At 34.3% G+C, this 22,330-nt stretch overlaps 1 protein-coding gene across 2 annotated transcripts in view; it reads right to left on the bottom strand.

Annotated features, from left to right (window-relative positions):
• Positions 1–22,330, bottom strand: part of SYCP1 (synaptonemal complex protein 1) — a 141,642-nt gene that overhangs the window by 29,129 nt on the left and 90,183 nt on the right. Inside the window, exons 21-26 of one of the 2 annotated variants that reach the window (XM_057747262.1) lie at positions 21,369–21,431; positions 21,128–21,190; positions 3,634–3,750; positions 2,739–2,849; positions 1,522–1,614; positions 922–996 (exon numbers count right to left, since the gene is read on the bottom strand). In XM_057747262.1, the coding sequence (XP_057603245.1) occupies positions 922–996; positions 1,522–1,614; positions 2,739–2,849; positions 3,634–3,750; positions 21,128–21,190; positions 21,369–21,431 (522 nt within the window). The remainder of the gene's footprint in view (positions 1–921; positions 997–1,521; positions 1,615–2,738; positions 2,850–3,633; positions 3,751–21,127; positions 21,191–21,368; positions 21,432–22,330) is intronic. The other variant, XM_057747268.1, reaches the window with a different exon arrangement.

The raw sequence follows: 22,330 nt of genomic DNA, 5'->3' as shown, positions 1-22,330 counted from the left end.
CTTTGACAAACATTTGTTGAAAACAGAATTCAAAGCACTGTGCTCAAATAAAGGAAAGACAGTGATAAACAGACATAACCCTATCCCTTGAGGAACCTGATAAATATAATGGGACACAGAGTGACATAACTATTTTAACATAAGAACAAAACACTATGAGAATAGTTATATACAGTCAGCTCACCTTTGCAAGATGAACGGTATGTTAAGTTTTCCATAGGTGGAGAAAGGAAGAAAGGAATTAAATGCATGGAACAAAGTGTACAAATGCATAGAGGTTTGAAATTGAAAGTGCATGTTACCTAGGCATATTGCAGAGTGATTAGGAAACAGGATTTGGAATTATGCAAAAAAACCTAGATTTGAATTCTAAGCCATTCTATTTTTTTAATTATGTGATCTTGAATAAATAACCTAACCTCTGTAAAAATGGAGATAATAATAAGTATTATTTATACCACTGCTGTAAGGATTAAATTAGATATAAGTAGGATACTCAGCACAATGAGCTGTTATAGAAAGAAAAAAAAATTTGTCATTTTAAAGTGTGAGTCAATTCACTGTGTAAATTCCAAAACACTATACAAATATAAGGCATTATTTTTTTTCTGAAACATGATCAATAACTAAAAACCACATCCAAATACATAAGCACTTTATAATATATAAATAATATTTCCAAAGTATTTATATCTGAAAGCACTCCTACTCTTAAAGTATACATATATTTAAACGTGTTTAATATTTAAACAAGGGAATATGCTTAATACTTCTGGGAAAAAAAGCTAATGGGGAAAAATTATATTTTTAATCCCTACTTGAATTTATCCTATTATTTTCTAATATGACACATTTATAAAAACTTAAGTTACACCTAAAACTTAAAATTAGTTACTTTATTTATAATGTCATAAAACCTACTTTTTCTTCTCTTTCTATTTCAATTTGTTTCTTAACAGACCAAAGTTCATTTTTGAGATTGGATAGTTCAGTCTCCTAAAGAAAAAGGAACATGAGGTTTACAAGTGCATCCATATATTTCTTAAGACAACGGAAATGCAAACTTGTGTTTCAAAAAATTTAGTTTTATAGAGAAATAAATTCACTCATGAAACACAAACACTTTCTAAAAGCCTACTGATATGAAGGCTGCTAGTTGAACATAACTAAAAATTTCATTTAGACAAATTTTGTATAGTTTACTCTAAAGACATATTTAACACTACATATATCTCTCCTTCTCATCCTCTCCCAGTCTGTCCCACTCCTCCTTTCCCCAATCTCAATCAGAGCTCAAAACTTATTTGTAACTGGAGTTTATAACTTTTCATTTGAAAAAACAGTTCATTCTGTCATTTCAAAAAAAAATTAGAATACCACGTACCTATAAGATCTATAACATCCTTTTCAGATCTACGATTATTTGATTCTATAGTTCTAAAATTACCATTTTTTTTCATTATTCTTTTACTACCAGCCATGCTGACATGAAAACTGGCTTCTACTGCTATTTGTTCTCACCAAAGATGCTTTCATTGATGACTGTTCTTGTTCTTTGCTCTTATAAAGTCCTAATTCTGAATCTCTTTCTTCAACAATTTTATCATATTGGTGCTGTATTAAAAAGAGAAACCACTTTAGGTATAGAAAAGCCCAAAAGATTATGTTTTAATAAGACTGGTATCCTTATGCATTTAAAAAATGATGTTTATGAATTCAGTAATATATGAATACATTTTTAACTTTTTTCAATTACACTTTTAAATTCTAACAATAAAAACAATAAAACATAGATAACTATCTTGAAGGTAACCGAAGAGTAAGAAATAATTTTTTTAAATTGGAAACACTGAATTTCACAATTTAAAAAAAGGCTAGAAACTCAAGGACCTCTTAGAAAAAACAGCTGATTCCAGATGTTGGGCAGGGAATACAAGATGAGTCTTGAACATTTTGTCATAAGAGAAAGCAAGAAAGCTAACACAGATTAATAGTCAAAAGGACATCCCAACCAGGTTGAAGAGGCTCCCACTGGCCAATGTTGGGACAATTTAAATATCAACAAGGATCAAAACTGTACTGGATTAAGACATACCAAATATGCTTAAATCTATGAATTTAGAACATTACTTAAAATATTTTTAAAATCCTCATTGGTTACTTCTTAATAATATCCTAGCAACAATTTCTAAAGATTAATTGTTAAGTATAAGCCAACTTCCTCTCCAAACCTTAAAGAGTATAAGGCTTAATTCCCTAACAGAATGATTGCTTTAAAACAACAATAAAAAATAGAGCACACTCACAAATACAGCAAACGTTGTCTTTCATCTATTTATTATTGTTTAGCCTAGCATGTGTTAGATACAGGTAGAGGATACAAATATTATATTTATATAAATATATTTATTTAAATACATATCCTGGGTATGTATTTAAATAAATATAAGGTGGAAAATGCCATAAGAGACTACTATAAAAATTGAGAAAAAGAGTGATTACATCTATTTATCAAGATGATAAGGAGAATCTTCCTCAAGGAAGTGACACCCAGACTCAGCTTCATTTGGTTAAGAATTGAACTTGGAGAAATGAGATCAAGGGTATTCCAGCTATAGTTACTCACTGTTGCATAGACAATAATTTTCTCTGACAAATCAGAATGCTATATTTACCATTTTCAGGCACAAATACAGCTCCAATTAATAATTTTCATTACACAACAGGAAAAAAATTACCTTATGTTTTTCCATAAGTGCTACCATTTCAGCTATTTTATGTTGACATCGTATATCAATGTCTTTCTGTAATTTTACTGCTTCATCAGCTATTACTTTTGCTTTCTCAACCTATCAAATAAATTTAAAGATTTTTAAATTAATGGAAAAAACATAAATTTAACTTAAATGTTAAATTTAAGTTAAAATGCAGAAATCAAACACCAGAAAATTAGAAAAGCCAAATAGAAAATGCATTACTGTTCTGCTTTGGTTTATTTTAGGATTTTCTACTAAGTAAGATGACAGTATAACACTGTAAAGATCAATTAATTTTTTTTAAATGATTATATACTACTCAATGCTGAAATATTTAAATAACAATACTTTTAGCTCCATTTAAAAAGCTAATCAATTATCCCTAATGTAAATTTATTAAATCTTCTAAAGAATCATAATGTTGGGACTTCCTAGGTGGCACAGTGGTTAAGAACCCGCCTGCCAATATAGAGGACATGGGTTCGATCCCTGCTCCAGGAAGATCCTACACGCCTTGGAGCAACTAAACCCGTGTGCCACAACTACTGAGCCTGTGCTCTAGAGCCCATGAGCCACAACTACTGAGCCTGTGTGCCGCAACTACTGAAGCCCATAGGCCTAGAGCCTGTGCTCCACAACACGAGAAGCCACTGCAATGAGGAGCCCATGCACTGCAATGAAGAGTAGCCCTCACTCACCACAACTAGAGAAAGCCCACGTGCAGCAACAAAGACCCAACATAGCCAATAAATAAATTAATTAATTTTAAAAAAAGAATCATAATGTTAAAAGAATTATTACTTTTCTTTTAAAATGCTAATATACAAATATAGGGTTTTAGTATAACAACTTCTCAAACATATTTAGTTTTTCCTACCTCTCCCAAAAGATTTTCTTCTAATAGCTTTTTGTCCTCAACTTCTTTTTGATAGCTGTCGGTCATTTCTTTAAATTTTTGTTTGGCATCTTCTAGTTCTACCTCTAATTTACTGACCTTTGAATAAAGAAAATAGCATGAACATTAGTAAATGCTGTGGATTACTTGAAAATATTCTGTATTCATTTTGTGGTTTTGTGACTCTTAAAAGATGACTTATTCATAGATATTATGGTTGGATCATTTTACTTACAGTTTTCATATGGTGAGATGTACTTTATTTTTCACCAAATCTATCCTTTCCCCTAAAATATGTATTTAGTCTTAACAACTAATATTTTTAAAGCAGCCATATTTTTATTTTTAATTAATTTTTCAATAATATTTAAATCACTTAGTCTCAGTTTGCTGTTTTATTACATAAGTAACTATTCCACTTGGACAGAACACCCGTGTGAATCAAAGAAACCTCCCCCCCTTCCTTTTTTTTCAAAAAAAAAAAAAAAGCTTTATTGAGGCATAACATACACAAAAAACTTCACATATTTACTGTATACAGTTTGAAGAGTTTGGATATATGCATACACCCATGAAATCATTGCCAAAATCAAGGCAACAGACACATCTATCACCTTCAAAAGTTTCCTCTGTCCCTTTGTTTTCTGTCATAAGAATGCTTACATGATACTCTCTTAAATGTTTTTTTTAATTTTGTGCATACTTATTTCTTCTAGTAGATAGTGTTTGGGTTCTTTTTGACTAATGCCTATTTCGTCCTATCCTCCTAACCCTGATACATTTTTTTAATGTTTTCTTATTGTGGTAAAAGTCACACAACGTAAAACTATTTTATGTTTTAACCATATACTATTTTAACCATATTTAACTACAGTTCAGTGGCACTAAGTATATTCACAGTGTTGTGCAACTCTCACCATCATCCATCTCCCAAATTTTTCACCTTTCTAAACTGAAACTGTGCCCTTTAAACACTAATTCCCCATTCTCCCTCTCCATCCCCCACCCCCCAGGCCTGGCATCTACCAATGTACTTTCTGACTATGAATTTAACTATTCTGAGTACCTCATATAAGTGGGATCAAACAGTATTTGTACCTAATGTATACTGGAATGCATTTTTAAGGTTAACTTAATATTATGTCCTGCAAACAGAATGTATCTTCCTTTCTTTTCCCCCTGTGCTATACAGTAGGTACTCAACAGCCAACTACTTCATACATAGTAGTGTACATACGTCAATCCAAATCTCCCAATCCATCCCACCCCTTCCCTCTACTTGCTGTCCATACATTTGCTCTCCACATCTGTATCTCTATTTTTGCTTTGCAAATAGGTTCATCTATACCATTTTTCTAAATTCCACACACATGAGTTAATATACGGCATTTGTTTTTCTCTTTCTGCCTTACTTTACTCTGTATGACAGTCTCTAGGTCCACTCGTGTCTCTACAAATGCCCCAGTTTTGTTCCCTTTTATGGCTGAGTAATATTTCATTGTATATATGTACCATACTTCTTTATCAATTCCTCTGTCAATGGACATTTAGGTTGTTTCCATGTCCTGGCTATTGTAAATGGTGCTGCAATGAACACTGGGGTGCATGAACCTTTTCAAATTATGGTTTTCTCCAGGTATATGCCTGGGAGTGGGATTGCAGGATCATATGGTAGCTCTATTTTTAGTTTTTTAAGGAACCTCCATACTGTTCTGCACTGTGGCTGTATCAATTTACATTCCCACCAACAGTGTAAAAGGGTTCCTTTTTCCCCACACCCTCTTCAGCATTTATTATTTGTATATTTTTTGATGATGGCCACTCTTAGTGTGAGCTGATACCTCACTGTAGTTTTGATTTACATCTAATAATTAGTGATGTTCAGCATCTTTTCATGTGCTTCTTGGCCAACTGTATATCTTCTTTGGAGAAAAGTCTATTTAGGTCTTCTGCCCATTTTTTGATTGGGATGTTTGTTTTTTTGATATTGAATTGCATGAGCTGTTTGTATATTTTGGAGATTAGTCCTTTGTCAGTTGCTTCATTTGTAAATATTTTCTCCCATTCTGAGGGTTGTCTTTTTGTCTTATTGTTTCCTTTGCTGTGCAAAAGCTTTTATGTTTAATTAGGTCTCGTTTATTTTTGTTTTATTTTTGTTACTCTAGGATGCAGGTCAAAAAAGATCTTGCTGTGATTTATGTCAAAGAGTGTTCTGCCTATGTTTTCCTCTAGGAGTTTTATAGTGTCTGGCCTTACATTTAGGTCTTTAATCCATTTTGAGTTTATTTTTGTGGATGGTGTTAGGAAGTGTCCTAATTTGATTCTTTTACGTGTAGCTGTCCAGTTCTCCCAGTACCACTTATTGAAGAGACCGTCTTTTCTTCACTGTATATTCTTGCCTACTTTGTCATAGATTAGTTGACCATCAGTGTGCGGGTTTATCTCTGGACTTTCTATCCTGTTCCTTTGGTCTATATTTCTGTTTTTGTGCTGGTACCATACTGTCTTGATTACTGTAGCTTTGTAGTACAGTCTGAAGTCAGGAAGCCTGATTCCTCCAGCTCCATTTTTCTTTCTCAAGATTGCTTTGGCTATTCGGGATCTTTTGTGTTTCCATAAAAATTGTAAAATTTTTTCTTCTAATTCTGTGAAAAATGTCATTGGTCATTTAATAGGGATTGCACTGAATCTGTAGATTGCTTTAAGTAAAAATTAAAGAATTTTTAACTATAGGCACTATGTACTACAGAAGATCTCTAGAACTACTTTATCTTGCATAACTGAAACCTACACAAATTGAAGAACAACTCCCCATATCCCTCTCCCCCAGGTCCCTGGTATTTACTTTTCTAATTTCTGTTTCTATGTGTTTGATCATTTTAGATTTCACGCAGTATTTGTTTTTCAGTGACTGGCTTTTGTTGCTGAATTGGAAGTATTCTTTATGTATCCTGGATACTAGATCATTACCAAATACATGATTTGCAAATATTTTCTCCAATTCTGTGGGTTGTCTTTTCACTCTCTTGATACTGTCCTTTGATCTTTTGATAGTGTCCCCTTGAACACTATCAATAGAGTGAAAAGATCCAATGAAATCTCTACCAAAATTTCAACTGCTTTTTTGTGGGAACAAACTGATTCTAAAATTTACAAGGAATTTCCAGGTCCCCTGGATAGCCAAAACAATCTTGAAAAAGAACAACGTTGGAGGACACATACTCCCCGATTTTAAAACTCACAAAGCTACAATAATCAAAACAGTCTGGTACTGACATAAGGTAAACATGTGGATCAATGCCATAGAACAGGAAATCCAGAAATAAAGCCACACAATGCTATTCAATTCAATGGAGAAATAATAGTCCCTAACAAATGTTGCTGAGACAAATAATAAGCACATGGAAAAGAATGAAGTTGGACTCATCTCATACCACATTACAAAAGTAACTCAAAATAGATTAAAGATCTAAATGTAATAGCTAAAATAAAAACCTCTTAGAAGAAAATAGGAATTAAAATTCATGACAACAGATTTGGCAATAGATCCTAAAATATGACACTAAAAACACAAGAAACTAAAAAAAAAAAAAAAAACAGTTATAATGGATTTCCTCAAAAGGCATACTCTTAATGAGATTAATTTTCTATAATCAACACCCTCAATTTCTATTGTTTCCATATATTTTGTACAAATATTTACTAATATAATAATTATAAAAAGAAAGAGGACCTTTAACTAGCACCCACTCTCCAGAATCACTTATTGCCTTAAGACTGAATTAGAATTGAGGAGGAGGTAGAGGACAGGGACAGGAATTGGGGAAGGGAGGCATGGGTAATTTAATGATGAAACAGACTGTATTCTGTACCCATGAAACAACCACCAACCTTTTTTTTTTCAATATTTATTTATTTGGCTGCACCAGGTCTTAGTTTCAGCATGCAGGAGCTTCATTGCGGCATGCAGAATCTTTTAGTTGTGGCATGCAGAATCTTTAGCTGTGGCATGCGGGACCTTTAGTTGCAGCATGCAGGATCTTTATTTGTGACATACGAACTCTTAGTTGCAGCATGTAGGATCTAGTTCCCTGATCAGGGATCGAACCTGGGCCCTCTGCATTGGGAGTGCAGAGTCTTAGGCACTGGACCACCAGGGAAGTCCTACAACCACCAACTTTAAAATACAGAAGATTATCAACATTGATAAAAGCTTCTGAATGCCTCTCTTCATTAGTTTCCCTTTCTGCCCCCTCAAGTGTAACAAAGATTCTTAATTTAATATTCATGATTCCTTTCCTCTTTTTTTATAGCTTTACTGCATAATTATGTATCAGTTTTTCAGAGTTTTTTGTTTTAGACTCTATACAAATATTTTCAGCATATGCATATTTTTCTGTCTTGCATTTTCATTCAGCAGCAGGTTTTAAGCATTTATGTGTGTATAGTCCCTTCATTTTCTCTGCAGAATAGTGTTCCATTGTATGAATATATCATGGTTTATTTATAGAGTCAACTGTTCATAGACACTGAATTGTATCCAATTTGGAGTTAATACACACAATAATGGTGTGAATGTTATCAAAAAACACCTCCTGGTACAAATGTATAAATTTCTCTATACCCAGAACTGAAACTGCAGGTTGCATGTTCAACTTTACAAAACAATGACATTGTTTTCCAAAGTACATGTACTAATTTAAACTCCCAGCAACAGTATGTGAATATGTAAATTAATTTGGAGAGAACCAGCATTTCCACATAAATGGTATAGAGTTAAAATTACATTTTCTAATAGCTTGCTGAAGATGTTTAAGGCTAGTAATTATTTCTGTGTAATGATTATATATCTAACAACAATACTAAACACACTCAATAACTGTATTAACTCACTTGCAGATTCTTACAGATTTTCTACAAACACAACTTGCACCTAAAACCATCTGAGTCTGAAGTTCGTTTTGTTGAAAGATTTTAAATTGCTGATTCAATCTCCTTAATAGGACTACTCAGCCTAATTATTCTTTTTAAGATTGTTTTGGCTAATCTATTTCACTTTATTTTTTTATATTTTTCAAATATATTGGCATAATAATGTTCACAGTAAAGGTATTAACTTTAGACTTCCATTAAAAAACACATGTTATAATTTCTAGATTAATAGGATTGTGATTAGAGGACATACTCTGTATGATTTCAAGTCTTTGAATTTTATGGCCCTATACATGATCATTTTTGTTAACTATCTGAGTGTTCTTAAAAAGTATGTTTCCTTCACTTTTTTATCTAAAAATATCCTTATTTCTCTAACACACTTAAAAGAGAGATATATTGTAGACATAACTTAAAGTTGACATTTTCTCTGTACTTGACAATATTTTTTCACTGTTTTCTAACTTCCATTGTTGTTTGTTGAGATGTCCATGGTAAATCTTTTGTCATTGTTTCACTGGTGATCTCTCATTTCTCTCTAGTTACTTTTAAGACCTATGTGTGTCTGACATTCTGTAGTTTTACTATACTAAGTCTAGTTCTGGATTTATTCTAATTCTTCCTTCTTGGTATACACCAGTCTTCCTATATCTGTGAATTCATGTATTCCATCAACTCTAAATATTCTTAGTATTTATTGCTTCTTCCCAATTCACTCTATTCTTTCCTTCTTCCTGGGCAATACAAAACTCTTATAAAAACAAATTCATTAAAATATGTACCAATATGGGACTTCCTAGGTGGTGCAGTGGTTAAGAATCCGCCTGCCGATGCAAGGGACAGGGGTTCAATCCCTGCTCCAAGAAGATCCCACATGCCACAGAGCAACTAAGCACATGTGCCACAACTGCTGAGCCTGCTCTCTAGCGCCTGTGAGTCACAACTATTGAGCCTGAGTGTTGCAACTACTGAAGCCCACGCACGTAGAGCCCATGCTCCACAACAAGAGAAGCCACTGCAGTGAAGAGCCCTGCACCACAATGAAGAGTAGCCCCCACTTGCCACAACTATAGAAAGCCCATGTGCAGCAATGAAGACCCAATACAGCCAATAAGTAAATAAATAAATTTATTTTAAAAAGCTTATGTTTAAAATAAATAAATAAAATATGTGACAATAATAAGAGTATGACAGCATATAAATTAGACACGAGAGATAAAGGAGATTATGTATTCTGAAGCTAAAATGTACTAGAAAAAAGGACAAAAATTATGAACTCCAGCTATATGTTGTTTATAAGAGACACATCTAAAACAAAGATACAGAAAGCACAATAGTAAATAGATTGTGCAAAATACCATGCTTAACATAACACTGTAAATGAACTATACTCCAACCAAAGTTTTTAATAAATAAATAAAAAATACCATGCAAACACTGATTGCTAAGAAGAAAACTGGTACAGTTATAACAATAAAACAGAAGAATTATTCTCTAGGCAAGAAAGCACTACTACATAGATAAAGGGAATGTCTTTATTATGGAAAAAGAGTTCTATTATGTATAAAATATACAGAATATATATAGAATATATATTAAGTATACATATAAAGTTTCACATTGTATAATAAAAAATCACATATAATATGTACCTAATAACGTGGTATTAAAAGAAAAACTGACAGAACTGCAAGGAAGAATAGAAATCCACAGTCATTAAGTGAGATTTTTTTTTAACACATCAATCTCATTCAAGTAATAAAATATGAAGAAAAAAGTCAGGAAAGACACAGAATCAACAAACATACAGAAGTTTAAAGAATATGACTATAATCTTGACCAAATGGAACACCTCATCCAACAAATGTAGAATATACATTATTTTCAGGCACATGAGGCGTATTTATAAAAAGTGATTCTGTATTGGGCCATCAAGCCAATGTCAATAAATTCCAAAGTACTGAAGTCATACCAGAGTGTGTTCTCTAATTACAATGTGACTATGACAGAAATCAGTTCCAAAAACATAACATGCCCTTAAGCTTAGAAACTGAGAAATATAGGAAGGTCAAAACAATACTGACTTACTATATATCTAAACCTGTGAGACACAACTACAACAAACTTAGAGGGAAATGTACAGCCTTAAAATGTGTACACTGGAAAGACTGAAAATTAATGATCAAAGAATTCATATCAAATTGGAAAAAACATAATGAAAAGTAATAAAAGGAAGAGGAAATAATGAAACAAAGATAAGCACCCTACAGAGAAGGTCAAAAAATCCAAATCTGTGTTTTTTTTAAAACTTCCAAAATTGATAAATGCCTGGTAAGACTGATCAAGAATAACAAAAGGCTTAAATAACCAACATCAGGGTTGAAAAGAGGATATCACTATAGATGTCACAATTTTCAAAATATAGAAAATGTAGATTAGCAGGGCAAAATCCCCCCAAAATATTATTTACTAAAATTGAAAGAAATAGTAGGATAGAAAATTAACATACAGAAGTCTGTTGTACGTCTAAACACTAACAATGAACAAGCAGAAAGAGAAATTAAAAAAAAAATCCCATTTAAAATTGAAAAAAAAAAAGAATAAAACACCTAAGAATAATCTAACTAAGGAGGTAAAAAAACTGTAGTAAGAAAAGTATAAGACACTAATGAAAGTAATTAAAGGCTCTACAAAAAGGCAAATATACTAAGCTCAGGGATTAGAAGAATTGATACTGTTAAAATTACCATACTACTTTAGGCAACCTACAGATTCAATGTAATCCCTATCAAAATATCAATGGCACGTCTCACCATTGTATGGAAACATGAAAGACCCCAGATAGACAAAATAATCTTGAGAAAGAACAACAAAGCAGGACTTCAAACCATACTACAAAGCGACAGTAATTAAAACAGCTGGCACAAAAATGAACACGTAGATCAGTGGAACAGAATAGAGAGTCTAGAAATAAAGCTATGCTTATATGGTCAATTAATCTGCAACAAAAGAGGCAAGAACACACAATGGGGAAAAGACAGCCTCTTCATAAACTGTGTCGAGAAAACTGGACAGCTACATGCAAAAGAATCAAATTGGACTACTTTCTCACACCATATACAAAAATAAACAAAACAGATCAAAGACTTAAATGCAAGAACTGAAACCATAAAACTCCTAGGAGGAAACAGGCGGTATGCTCTCTGACATCATCTTGGCAATATTTTTTTTTTGTCTTCTCAGGCAAAGGTAACAAAAGAAAGATTAAACAAATAGCAATCAAAATAAAAACTTTTGCACAGAGAAGGAAACTATCAATAAAATGAAAAAGCACTCTACTGAATGGAAAAAAAATATTTCTCAATGATATACCTGATAAGGGATTAACATCCAAAATATACGAACTCATATAACTCAATAACAAAAAAACAAGCAACTCAATTAAAAAAATGGGGAGAGGACCTGAATAAACATTTTTCCAAAACAGACATACAGAAGGCCAACAGGCACATGAAAAGAATGTTTATCATCAGGGAAATGCAAATCAAAACCACAATGAGATGGGGAGGAGTCAAGATGGTGGAGCAGGAGGATGTGGAGTTCACCTTTCCCAACAAATACATCAAGAATACATCTACAGGGAGGGAGGGGATTTGGGGATATATGTATAAATACAGCTGATTCACTTTGGTGTACCTCAAAAAGTGGCACAAGAGTGTAAAGCAATTATATTCCAATAAAGAGCTTAAATAAATAAATAAATAAATAAATAAATAAATAAATGACATCTACAAATAGAGCAATTCTCACAGAGCCTGCTAAACACTAGCAGAGGACCCTGAACACCTAAAAGGACAAGAAAGATTCCTGCATAACTGGGTAGGATGAAAGAAAGAAAAAGAACAAAAAAAAAAAGAGGAAGTAAGATGGGACCTGTGCCCCTGGTGGGGAGATGAAGAAAAGGAGAGGTTCCCACACCCGGGGGAGATCATCTGGGACATAAAGGGAACTTTGGGGACTCGAAGAAGAGTGCAGCAACCAATCAGTGGCAGGCAGGACAGAGTGAGACCTACACAGATGGTCTGTGGCACAGCCCTGAGCGCCCCAGCCTGAGACATGTCTGCTGGTATGGACAGGGCCTGGGTGCTGGAACACAGGATTTGGAGAACAGACCCAAGGAGAGGTCTGCTGTAGGCTGCAAGGAGACAGCCTGAAGGGATGGGAATGAGGAGTTCTGCAACCGGGAATGTTCATGGAAGGAGCATGAAGCTAATATAATACTGTAAGTCAACTTACTTCAATAAAAATTTTTTGACAAAATGGGACAACTAAGTAATATTATAACTATTGGTGAAATTGTTTCAGAAATTAAAATCCTTCACACAAAGAGAACTCTAGGCCAGACTTAATCAGTCAGTTCAACTTTATTGAGAAATAATTTACATGCGATAAAATGCATGATTTTAAGTGTACAGGTTGATGAGCTTTGACAAATGTCTTTACAGTCATATACTGACAACATCAGTCAAGATATATACAGATCATTTTCACCATCCCAGAAAGTTCCTTTATGTCCTTTGCAGTCTGAACCCAGCTCTCTATAGGCAACCAGTGTTCTGCTTTCTGTCTCTATAAATTGGTTCTGTCTATTCCAAAACTTCATTTGAATGGAATCATGCCTAGCATATTCTCTTCTTATCGGAGTTAGTTTGCTCAGCATGTTCTGAGACTCATCCATGTTCCTATAGGAATCAATAGATTTTTTTTCTTTTCTTTTTTTTTTTACTTCTGAGTAATACTCCATTGTATGACTATAACAAATTTGTTTCTCTAGTCTCCTATTAATGGACATTTGAATTATTTTTAGTTTTTTATCATCATGAATAAAGCTTCTATAAACATTCTTATACATGACTTTTAGTAGACATGTTTTCATTCCTCTTAAGTAAGCATCTAGGACAAGAATTGCTGGGTCATGTTGTAGATTTATGTTTAGTTTCATAGGAAACAACCAAACCATTTCCCAAAGTGATTATAGTATTTTACACTCCTAATAGCACTGTATGAGAGTTCTGGTTAATCTACATCCTCACTAAAATTTGGTGTTAATGGTCTTTGTAATTTCAGCCATTCTTGTAGGCAGGGCCCAGTTTCATAGGTATGAGACCTGTGTAGTCATACAATGCCGTGTGATTAGCTTACAGCCCATTTTGAATTTTTTAACAATATTTTAACTAGGTGCCCCACCTTTTCTTTTTGCACTGAGCCCTGCATATTAGGTGGCTAATCCTGCTTAGGGGTGTAGTAATATCCTGTTGTGATTTTGTTTTTCTATAATTAATAGTGTTGAGACAGGATTAAGATGGCGGAGTAGGAGGACGTGCGCTCACTCCCTCCTGCAAGAGCACCGGAATTACAACTAACTGCTGAACAATCATCGACAGAAAGACACTGGAACTCACCAAAACGACACCCCACATCCAGAGACAAAGGAGAAGCCGCAATGAGACGGTAGGAGGGGCGCAATCGCGTTAAAATCAAATCCCATAAATGCTGGGTGGGTAACTCACAAACTGGAGAACAGTTATACTGCAGAAGTCCACCCACTAAAGTGAGGGTTCTGAGCCCCATGTCAGGCTTCCCAACCTGGGAGTCCAGCAACGGGAGGAGGAATCCCCAGAGAATCAGACTCCGAAAACCAGCGGGATTTGATTGCAGGACCTCCACAGGACTGGGGGAAACAGCGACTCCACTCTTGGAGGGCACACAAAAATATGTGCTCACCAGGACCCAGGGGGAAGGAGCAGTGACCCCATAGGAGACTCAACCAGACCTACCTCCTGGTGTTGGGGGGTTGCCTGCAGAGGTGGGGGGGGGGCAGCTGTGGCTCATGGAGGAGGCAGGGGCACTGGCAGCAGGGGTTTTGGGAAGTGCTTATTGGTGTGAGCCCTCCCAGAGTCCGCCATTAGCCCCACCAAAGAGCCTGTGGGCTCTAGCACTAGGTGGCCTCAGGCCAAACAGCCAACAAGGTGTGAACACAGCCCCACCCATCAGCAGACAAGCAGATTAAAGTTTTACTGAGCTCCGCCCACCAAATCAGATTAAAGCTTTACTGAGCTCCGCCCACCCAACCCTACCCACCATCAGTCCCTCCCATCAGGAAGCAGCACACAGGAGGCTCCTACATAGCTTCCTCCACAAGAGGGCAGACAGCAGTATCAAGCAGTATCAGCAGTATTTCGTCTTGTGGAATTGAAAATCACAGCCACAGAAAGATACAGAAAATGAAAAAGCAGAGGACTTTGTACCAGATGAAGGGACAGGATAAAACCCCAAGAAAAGAACTAAATGAAGAGGAGATAGGGACCCTCCCAGAAAAAGAATTCAGAATAATGACAGTGAAGATGATCCAGGACTTTGAAAAAAGACTGGATGCAAAGATCGAAAAGTTTACCAAAGACCTAGAAGAATTAAAGAGCAAACAAACAGAGATACGCAACACAATCACTGAAATGAACAATACACTAGAAGGAACCAATAGCAGATTAATGGATGCAGAAGGGCGAATAAGTGACCTGGAAGACAGAATGGTGAGCATCACTGATGCAGAAAAGAAAAAAGAAAAAAGAATGAAAAGAACTGAAGACAGCCTAAGATACCTCTGGGACAATGTTAAACGCACCAACATTCGCATTATAGGGATCCCAGAAGGAGAAGAGAGAGAGAATGGACCCAAGAAAATATTGGAAGAGATTATTGTTGAAAACTTCCCTAACATGGGAAAGGAAATAGCTACCCAAGTCCAGGAAGCACAGAGAGTCCCAGGCAGGATAAACCCAAGGAGAGACACGCCAAGACATATAGTGGTCAAACTGACAAAAATTAAAGACAGAGAAAAGTTATTAAAAGCAACAAGGGAAAAACGACAAATAACATACAAGGGAATTCCCATAAGGTTAACAGCTGATTTCTCAGCAGAAACTCTGCAAGCCAGAAGGGAGTGGCACGATATATTTCAAGTGATGAAAGGGAAGAACCTACAACCAAGAATATTCTACCCAGCAAGGATCTCATTCAGATTCAAGGGAGAAATCAAAAGCTTTACAGACAAGCAACAGCTAAGAGAATTCAGCACCACCAAATCAGCCCTACAACAAATGCTAAAGGAACTTCTCTAAGTGGGAAACATAAGAGAAGAAAAGGACCTACAAAAACAACAACAAAACAATTAAGAAAATGGTACTAGGAACATACATATCGATAATTACCTTGAATGTAAATGGACTAAATGCACCAACCAGAAGACACAGACTGGCTGAGTGGATACAAAAACAAGACCCGTACATATGCTGTCTACAAGAGACACACTTCAGACCTAGGGACACACACAGACTGAAAGTGAGGAGATGGAAAAAGATATTCCATGCAAATGGAAATCAAAAGAGAGCTGGAGTAGTGATACTCATGTCAGATAAAATAGACTTTAAAATAAAAAATGTTGCAAGAGACAAGAAAGGACATTACATAAAGATCAAGGGATCCATCCAAGAAGAGGAGATAACAATTATAAATATATATGCACCCAATATAGGAGCACCTCAATATGTAAGGCAAATGCTAACAACAATGAAAGAGGAAATGCAAGGCAGAAATAGAGACACAGATGTAGAGAACAAACACATGGACACCAAGTGGGGAAAGCAGGGAGGGTTAGGGGGGAATGAATTAGGAGATTGGGATACCAAATTGTACACTCTAAATACATGCTGTTTATTGTCTGTTAAAAAAAAAAAAAAGAAAGAAATAGGTCCAAGTATATATGTCAATTTAGAATATGATAAAAGTGATTATCTCAAATCACTGGAAAAGATGGAACCTTTTAATAAATGGTGATGGGACAATTGGAAAAAAAAATAGTGTTTAATATTTCTTCATGAGTTAGTCATTAGTATAATTTCCATTGTGAAGTGTCAAGTCTTTTGCCCAGTTTTTCATTTTTATTATGGTAAGATACCCATAACATAAAGTTTACCATCTTAACCCTTTTATTTATTTATTTTTTTAATTTAATTTTTTTTTGGGGGGGGTACACCAAGTTCAATCATCTGTTTTTATACACATATCCCCGTATTCCCTCCCTCCCTTGACTCCCCCCCACACTCCCTCGAGTCCCCCCCCCCTCCCCACCCCAGTTCTCTAAGGCATCTTCCATCCTTGAGTGGAACTCCCTTTGTTATACAACAACTTCCCACTGGCTATCTGTTTTACAGTTGGTAGTATATATGTGTCTGTGCTACTCTCTCACTTCGTCTCAGCTTCCCCTTCACTCCCCACGCCCCCCCAAACCTCGAGTTCTCCAGTCCATTCTCTGCATCTGCGTCCTTGTTCTTGTCTTGTCACTGAGTTCATCAGTACCATTTTTAGATTCCGTATATGTGACTTAGCATACAATATTTGTCTTTCTCTTTCTGGCTTACTTCACTCTGTATGACAGACTCTAGGTCTATCCACCTCATTACATATAGCTCCATCTCATCCCTTTTTATAGCTGAGTAATATTCCATTGTATATATATATATATATATGCCACATCTTCTTTATCCATTCATTTGTTGATGGGCATTTAGGTTGCTTCCATGTCCTGGCTATTGTAAATAGTGCTGCAATAAACATTATGGTACATGTTTCTTTGGGGATTATGGTTTTCTTTGGGTATATGCCCAGAAGTGGGATTACTGGATCATATGGTAGTTCTATTTGTAGTTTTTTAAGGAACCTCCAAATTGTTTTCCATAGTGGCTGTACCAACTTACAGTCCCACCAACAGTGCAGGAGAGTTCCCTTTTCTCCACACCCTCTCCAACATTTGTTGTTTCCAGATTTTGTGATGATGGCCATTCTGATTGGTGTGAGGGGATACCTCATTGTGGCTTTGACTTGCATTTCTCTGATGATGAGTGATGTTGAGCATCTTTTCATGTGTTTGCTGGCCATCTGTATGTCTTCTTTGGAGAAATGTCTCTTTAGGTCGTCCGCCCATTTGTGGATTGGGTTATTTGCTTTTTTGCTATTAAGCTGCATGAGCTGCTTGTATATTTTGGAGGTTAATCCTTTGTCTGTTGTTTCATAGGCAACTATTTTTTCCCATTCTGAGGGTTGCCTTTTAGTCTTGTTTATGGTTTCTTTCGCTGTGCAAAAGCTTTTAAGTTTCATGAGGTCCCATTTGTTTATTCTTGATTTTATTTCCATGATTCTAGGAGGTGGGTCCAAAAGGATCTTGCTTTGATGGATGTCATAGAGTGTTCTGCCTATGTTTTCCTCTAGGAGTTTTATAGTGTCTGACCTTACATGTAGGTCTTTAATCCTTAACCCTTTTAAACCATACAGTTCATTTACATGGCTATGCAGCCAATCCCCAGAACCCTTTATCTCATAAAACTGAAACTGTACCCATTAAACAACTCCCCTCCCCACCTCCCACAGAGCCTGGCAACCACCACTCTCTAACCTATGAATTTGACAACTCTAGGTACCTCACATAAGTAGAATAATATAATATTTATCTTTTTATGACTGGCTGTTTTCACTTAGCTTATGTCCTCAAGGCATATCCATGCTGTAGCATATATTAGAATTTCTTTCTTTCTTAAGGCTGGGTAACATTTTATTGTATGTATATATCACATACTGCTTGTCTATGCATCAGTCGATGAATGTTGAGTTGCTTCCACCTTTCGGCTATTGTGAATAATGCTGCTACAAACATGGGTGTATACATATTTCTTTCAGACCCTGTTTTCAATTCTTTGGGTATATATGCAGAGGTGGAATTACCAGATCATACATTAATTCAATTGTTAATTTTTGAGTAACCAGCAAACTGCTTTCCAAGGCAGTGGCACCATTTGATACCCCACCAACAGGGTACAAGAATTTCAATTTCTCTATAATTTCACAAACATTTGTTATGTTTTTATTTTAACAGTACCCATCCTAATGGATGTGAGGTAGCATCTCACTGTGGTTTTAATTTGCATTTTCCTAATGGTTAGTGATGCTGAGGATCTTTTCATTTACCTATATACCATTTGTATATCTTCTTTGGAGAAATATTTATTCAAGTCCTTTGCCCATTTTTAAATCAGGCTGTTTGTTGTTGTCTTTTGCCCACTTTGAATTGGAATATTTGTCTTTTAGTGTTGAGTTTTAAGAGTTCTTTACTCTGGATATATGTTATTTGTTAAACAAATATTTTTGACAGTATTTTCGCCTTCTTTGTACCTTGCCTATTTTCTTAGTGATACCTTTTGATAAGCAGATCTTTCAGATTTTGATGAAATCTAATTTATCATATTTTTATGAATATTGCTAGTTCACTTACTAGTACACTAGTGACTCTGTAGAAACCTTAGAATTGTCAGTGTAGACCATTACATCACTTAAGAAGAAACAGTTTTACATATTCTTTTACAATCTATATAACTTTATTTCTTTTTCTTGCCTTAATGTTACCAGCTAGAACCTCCAATACAGTGTTGAATGGGGTGGTAAGAGCAGACATTGTTCTTGATATTAAAGAGAGAGGATTCAGTTTTTCATCATTAAGTATGATGCTAGCTCTATTTTGTAGGTATTCTGTATTAGACTGATAAAAACTCCTTTTAGTCCTAGTTTGTTGAAAATTTTTTATCAAGAATGAGTGCTGAATTTTGTCAAATGTTTTTCTGCAATCATTGAGCTGATTATATGATTTTTCTTTTTAATTACTTGATATAGTAAGTTACACTGATAGTTTCAAATTTTAAACCAAACTTACATTTCTAAAACCCCCTATTCAATGTAATATGATTTTAATATATTGCTAGATATTTACTAGTATTTTGTTAAGGGTTTTATATCCATATTTATAAAGAATACTGGTTTGTAATTTTTTTCTTGTAATATCTTTATCAGGATTTGGTACAAAAAAACTAGTTGGGAATTGTTTCCCCTCTACTTTTTTAAAGAATTTGTGGAAGACTGTTATTATTTCTTCCTGAAGTGTTTGTTAGAATTCACCTGAGAACTTCCAGATCTAGATTTTTCTCTAGGAAATTTCTGATGACAAATTCAATTTCCTTGATATATGGCTCTTCAGATGTACTAGGTCATCTTGTGTCAGTTTTAGAAAGTTAGGTTTTCCAAGAAATTTGCCCATTTCATCTGTTTCAAATTTATTGATATAACACTGTCCATGACATTCCCTTGTTATCCTTTTAATATTTACAGTATCTATATGGTAAAGCTCTATTTCATTCCTGCCTTCAGTGCATTTTACTCTCTCTTTCCTTTTGTAATCAACCCCACTAGGGAATTATCAATTTTATTAACATTTTCAAAGGATCAGCTTTTGATTTCATTAATTTTTCTCTTTGTCTTTCTTATTTCTTTGATCTATCTTTTCATCTTTATTATTTCCTTTGGTCTACTTTCTATGGGTTTCATTTGCTCCCCTTTTTTTCAGTATCTAGATGAAAACCTAGGTCATTTCTTCTTTTCTAAAATAAACATTGTTTATAAATTTCCCTACAGGAACTGCTTTAGTTGCATCCCACAAATTCTGGCATATTGTATTTCTATGATTGTTCAGTTTAAAATAACTTCTAATTTTCCTTGTGATTTCTTCTTTCGCCCATGAATTATTTACCAGTATAACGTTTAATTTCCAAATATTCAGGTTTTTCCAGATACCCTATGGTTACTTATTTCTAATTTAATTCTGTTGTAATGAGAGAATATACTCTATAAGACTTTATTATTTTTAAATGTATGGCCCAGCATATGGTCTATCTTGGTAAATATCCTATGTGCACTTCAAAAGAATTTACAGTTGTAGCTATAATGCTCTACAAATGTTAGTTAAGTCAAGGTAGTTAACAGTTTTGTTCAAATTTTCTATATTCTTACCAATTTTGTTTTAGTTGCATCAATTGCTGAAAGAGGGCTATTACAACCCCCAAATATAATTATGAAATTATCTATTTGATAGATCATTATCAAATGCCCCTCTGAATCTCTGATAATACTCCTTGTATTTCAACCTATTTTATGTGTTATTAAAATTGTCATTCCAGTTTTTTTATTCTTACTGTTTGCATGGTATATTATATATCTTTTTTCATTCTTTTACTTTCAATTTCCTTTTATCTTTATATTAAATAAAGTGTCTCTCTTGCAGCAGCATATAGTGTGGCCTTGATTTTTTTATCCAGACTAATAACAGTTCCAAGGCTCCACCCCAAATCTATTCAATCCCAATTTGCAATGCATGGGTAAGGAATATGAAGACATATACATACATGTACATATATTCTAAGCTGCTTAGATGATTTTAACATAGATAAACCAAAGATATGCACTCTAGTACAACTAAAAGGATTGATCCCCACAATCTCAAAAGATAATGATTGAAAATAATTGCTACAATATTAATAAAAGGCTTAAAATTCCAAAATTCTCATCTATGTACTAGTATTTTTAAAACAAAAAAAAGAAATTCAAATACCTTTATCTCATAAACATTCAGTTGCTTGCTTTCTTCCGTACTCTTTTTTTTTAAGGCCTTATTCTGTTAAAAATTAAAAATAAAGAATCACGTTTTAATATCAAATTGATTCAAACTTGCACTGTTACTGACTTAGACTAAAATTACTAAAGTAAAGGAAAGTATTATTCTCTAAAACTGTAGTGGAAATACAGGGTTTTTTTAAAAAAAAAATAGTTTGATTTTGAGAATCAGTGCATACCTCTTGCTGGAGTTCTTCAATAAACTTGCTTTTATTTTCAACTTGTTTCCTTAAATTGTTACACTAAAAAATCAAGAGAAATTAAAATTATTTTATTCAATATTCCAGTCAAAATAAATGATTTCAAACTAACGAAAATATTAACACAGAGATCACTTCAGAAATCATGATGTTAAATAATTCCATTAATGTCAAAAATTATGTGAACAAGTACAAATTTTAATAGATCATCTCAGTACAAATTTGAAAATTTTAAAATGTCTTAATCTACTTAAAGAACATATGAATTCAACTACTTTAAGTGAAAAGAATCTCTTACTCAATCTCATACAGAGGGCTGAATTATATAATTAATTGGATTTTTGAAAAGCCAGCCAGAGGTAACATTAATTATAATGTCTTCTATCTTATTCATTATTCCCTATTTATCATTTATGAGATCTCTTTTACTTGTTATAGTTGGGGAAGGGGAATAATATAATACTCTATCTCCTCCTAAGTACATTCTAATTTCTTTTATAGAAATAGCAGCTAAATCATTTTTTTATATCTCACTTTGAGGGACTATTTCACCCGGCTACACATGTAAAATTGGACTAAGAGGTACTAGCCCAAGAAATATATAAAGTACCATAAAAGCAGCACAGATTTCTAAAGGGTCCTAAAACATCATAGATATATAAATTGTTCTAATTTCCATCAAAGTAGAAAGAAACTCCAATGCAAAAAAATTTTAATCTCCCTCATTAGCACAAAATACTGTGTTAAGTATTTTTCTTGCAACACTCAAGTGTAGTCACAGTCAGCAACTATTCTGAAACTGAATAAGATATGATACTGCTGTTTACAAGTGATTTATTTTATCTAAATTTTAATGTGCCCAACCCCCTCGATGGTCTACCTCAGAAAACTCAAAAGAAAACTGAGGAAAAGCTATAGAAAAATGAGAAACATTTTACTGA

Source organism: Hippopotamus amphibius, chromosome 1 (genome assembly GCF_030028045.1).
Source record: "Hippopotamus amphibius kiboko isolate mHipAmp2 chromosome 1, mHipAmp2.hap2, whole genome shotgun sequence".
Lineage (NCBI taxonomy): Eukaryota > Metazoa > Chordata > Mammalia > Artiodactyla > Hippopotamidae > Hippopotamus > Hippopotamus amphibius.
Note: the sequence above shows the minus strand (reverse complement) of the source record. Positions and strands in the feature narration are given on the sequence as shown.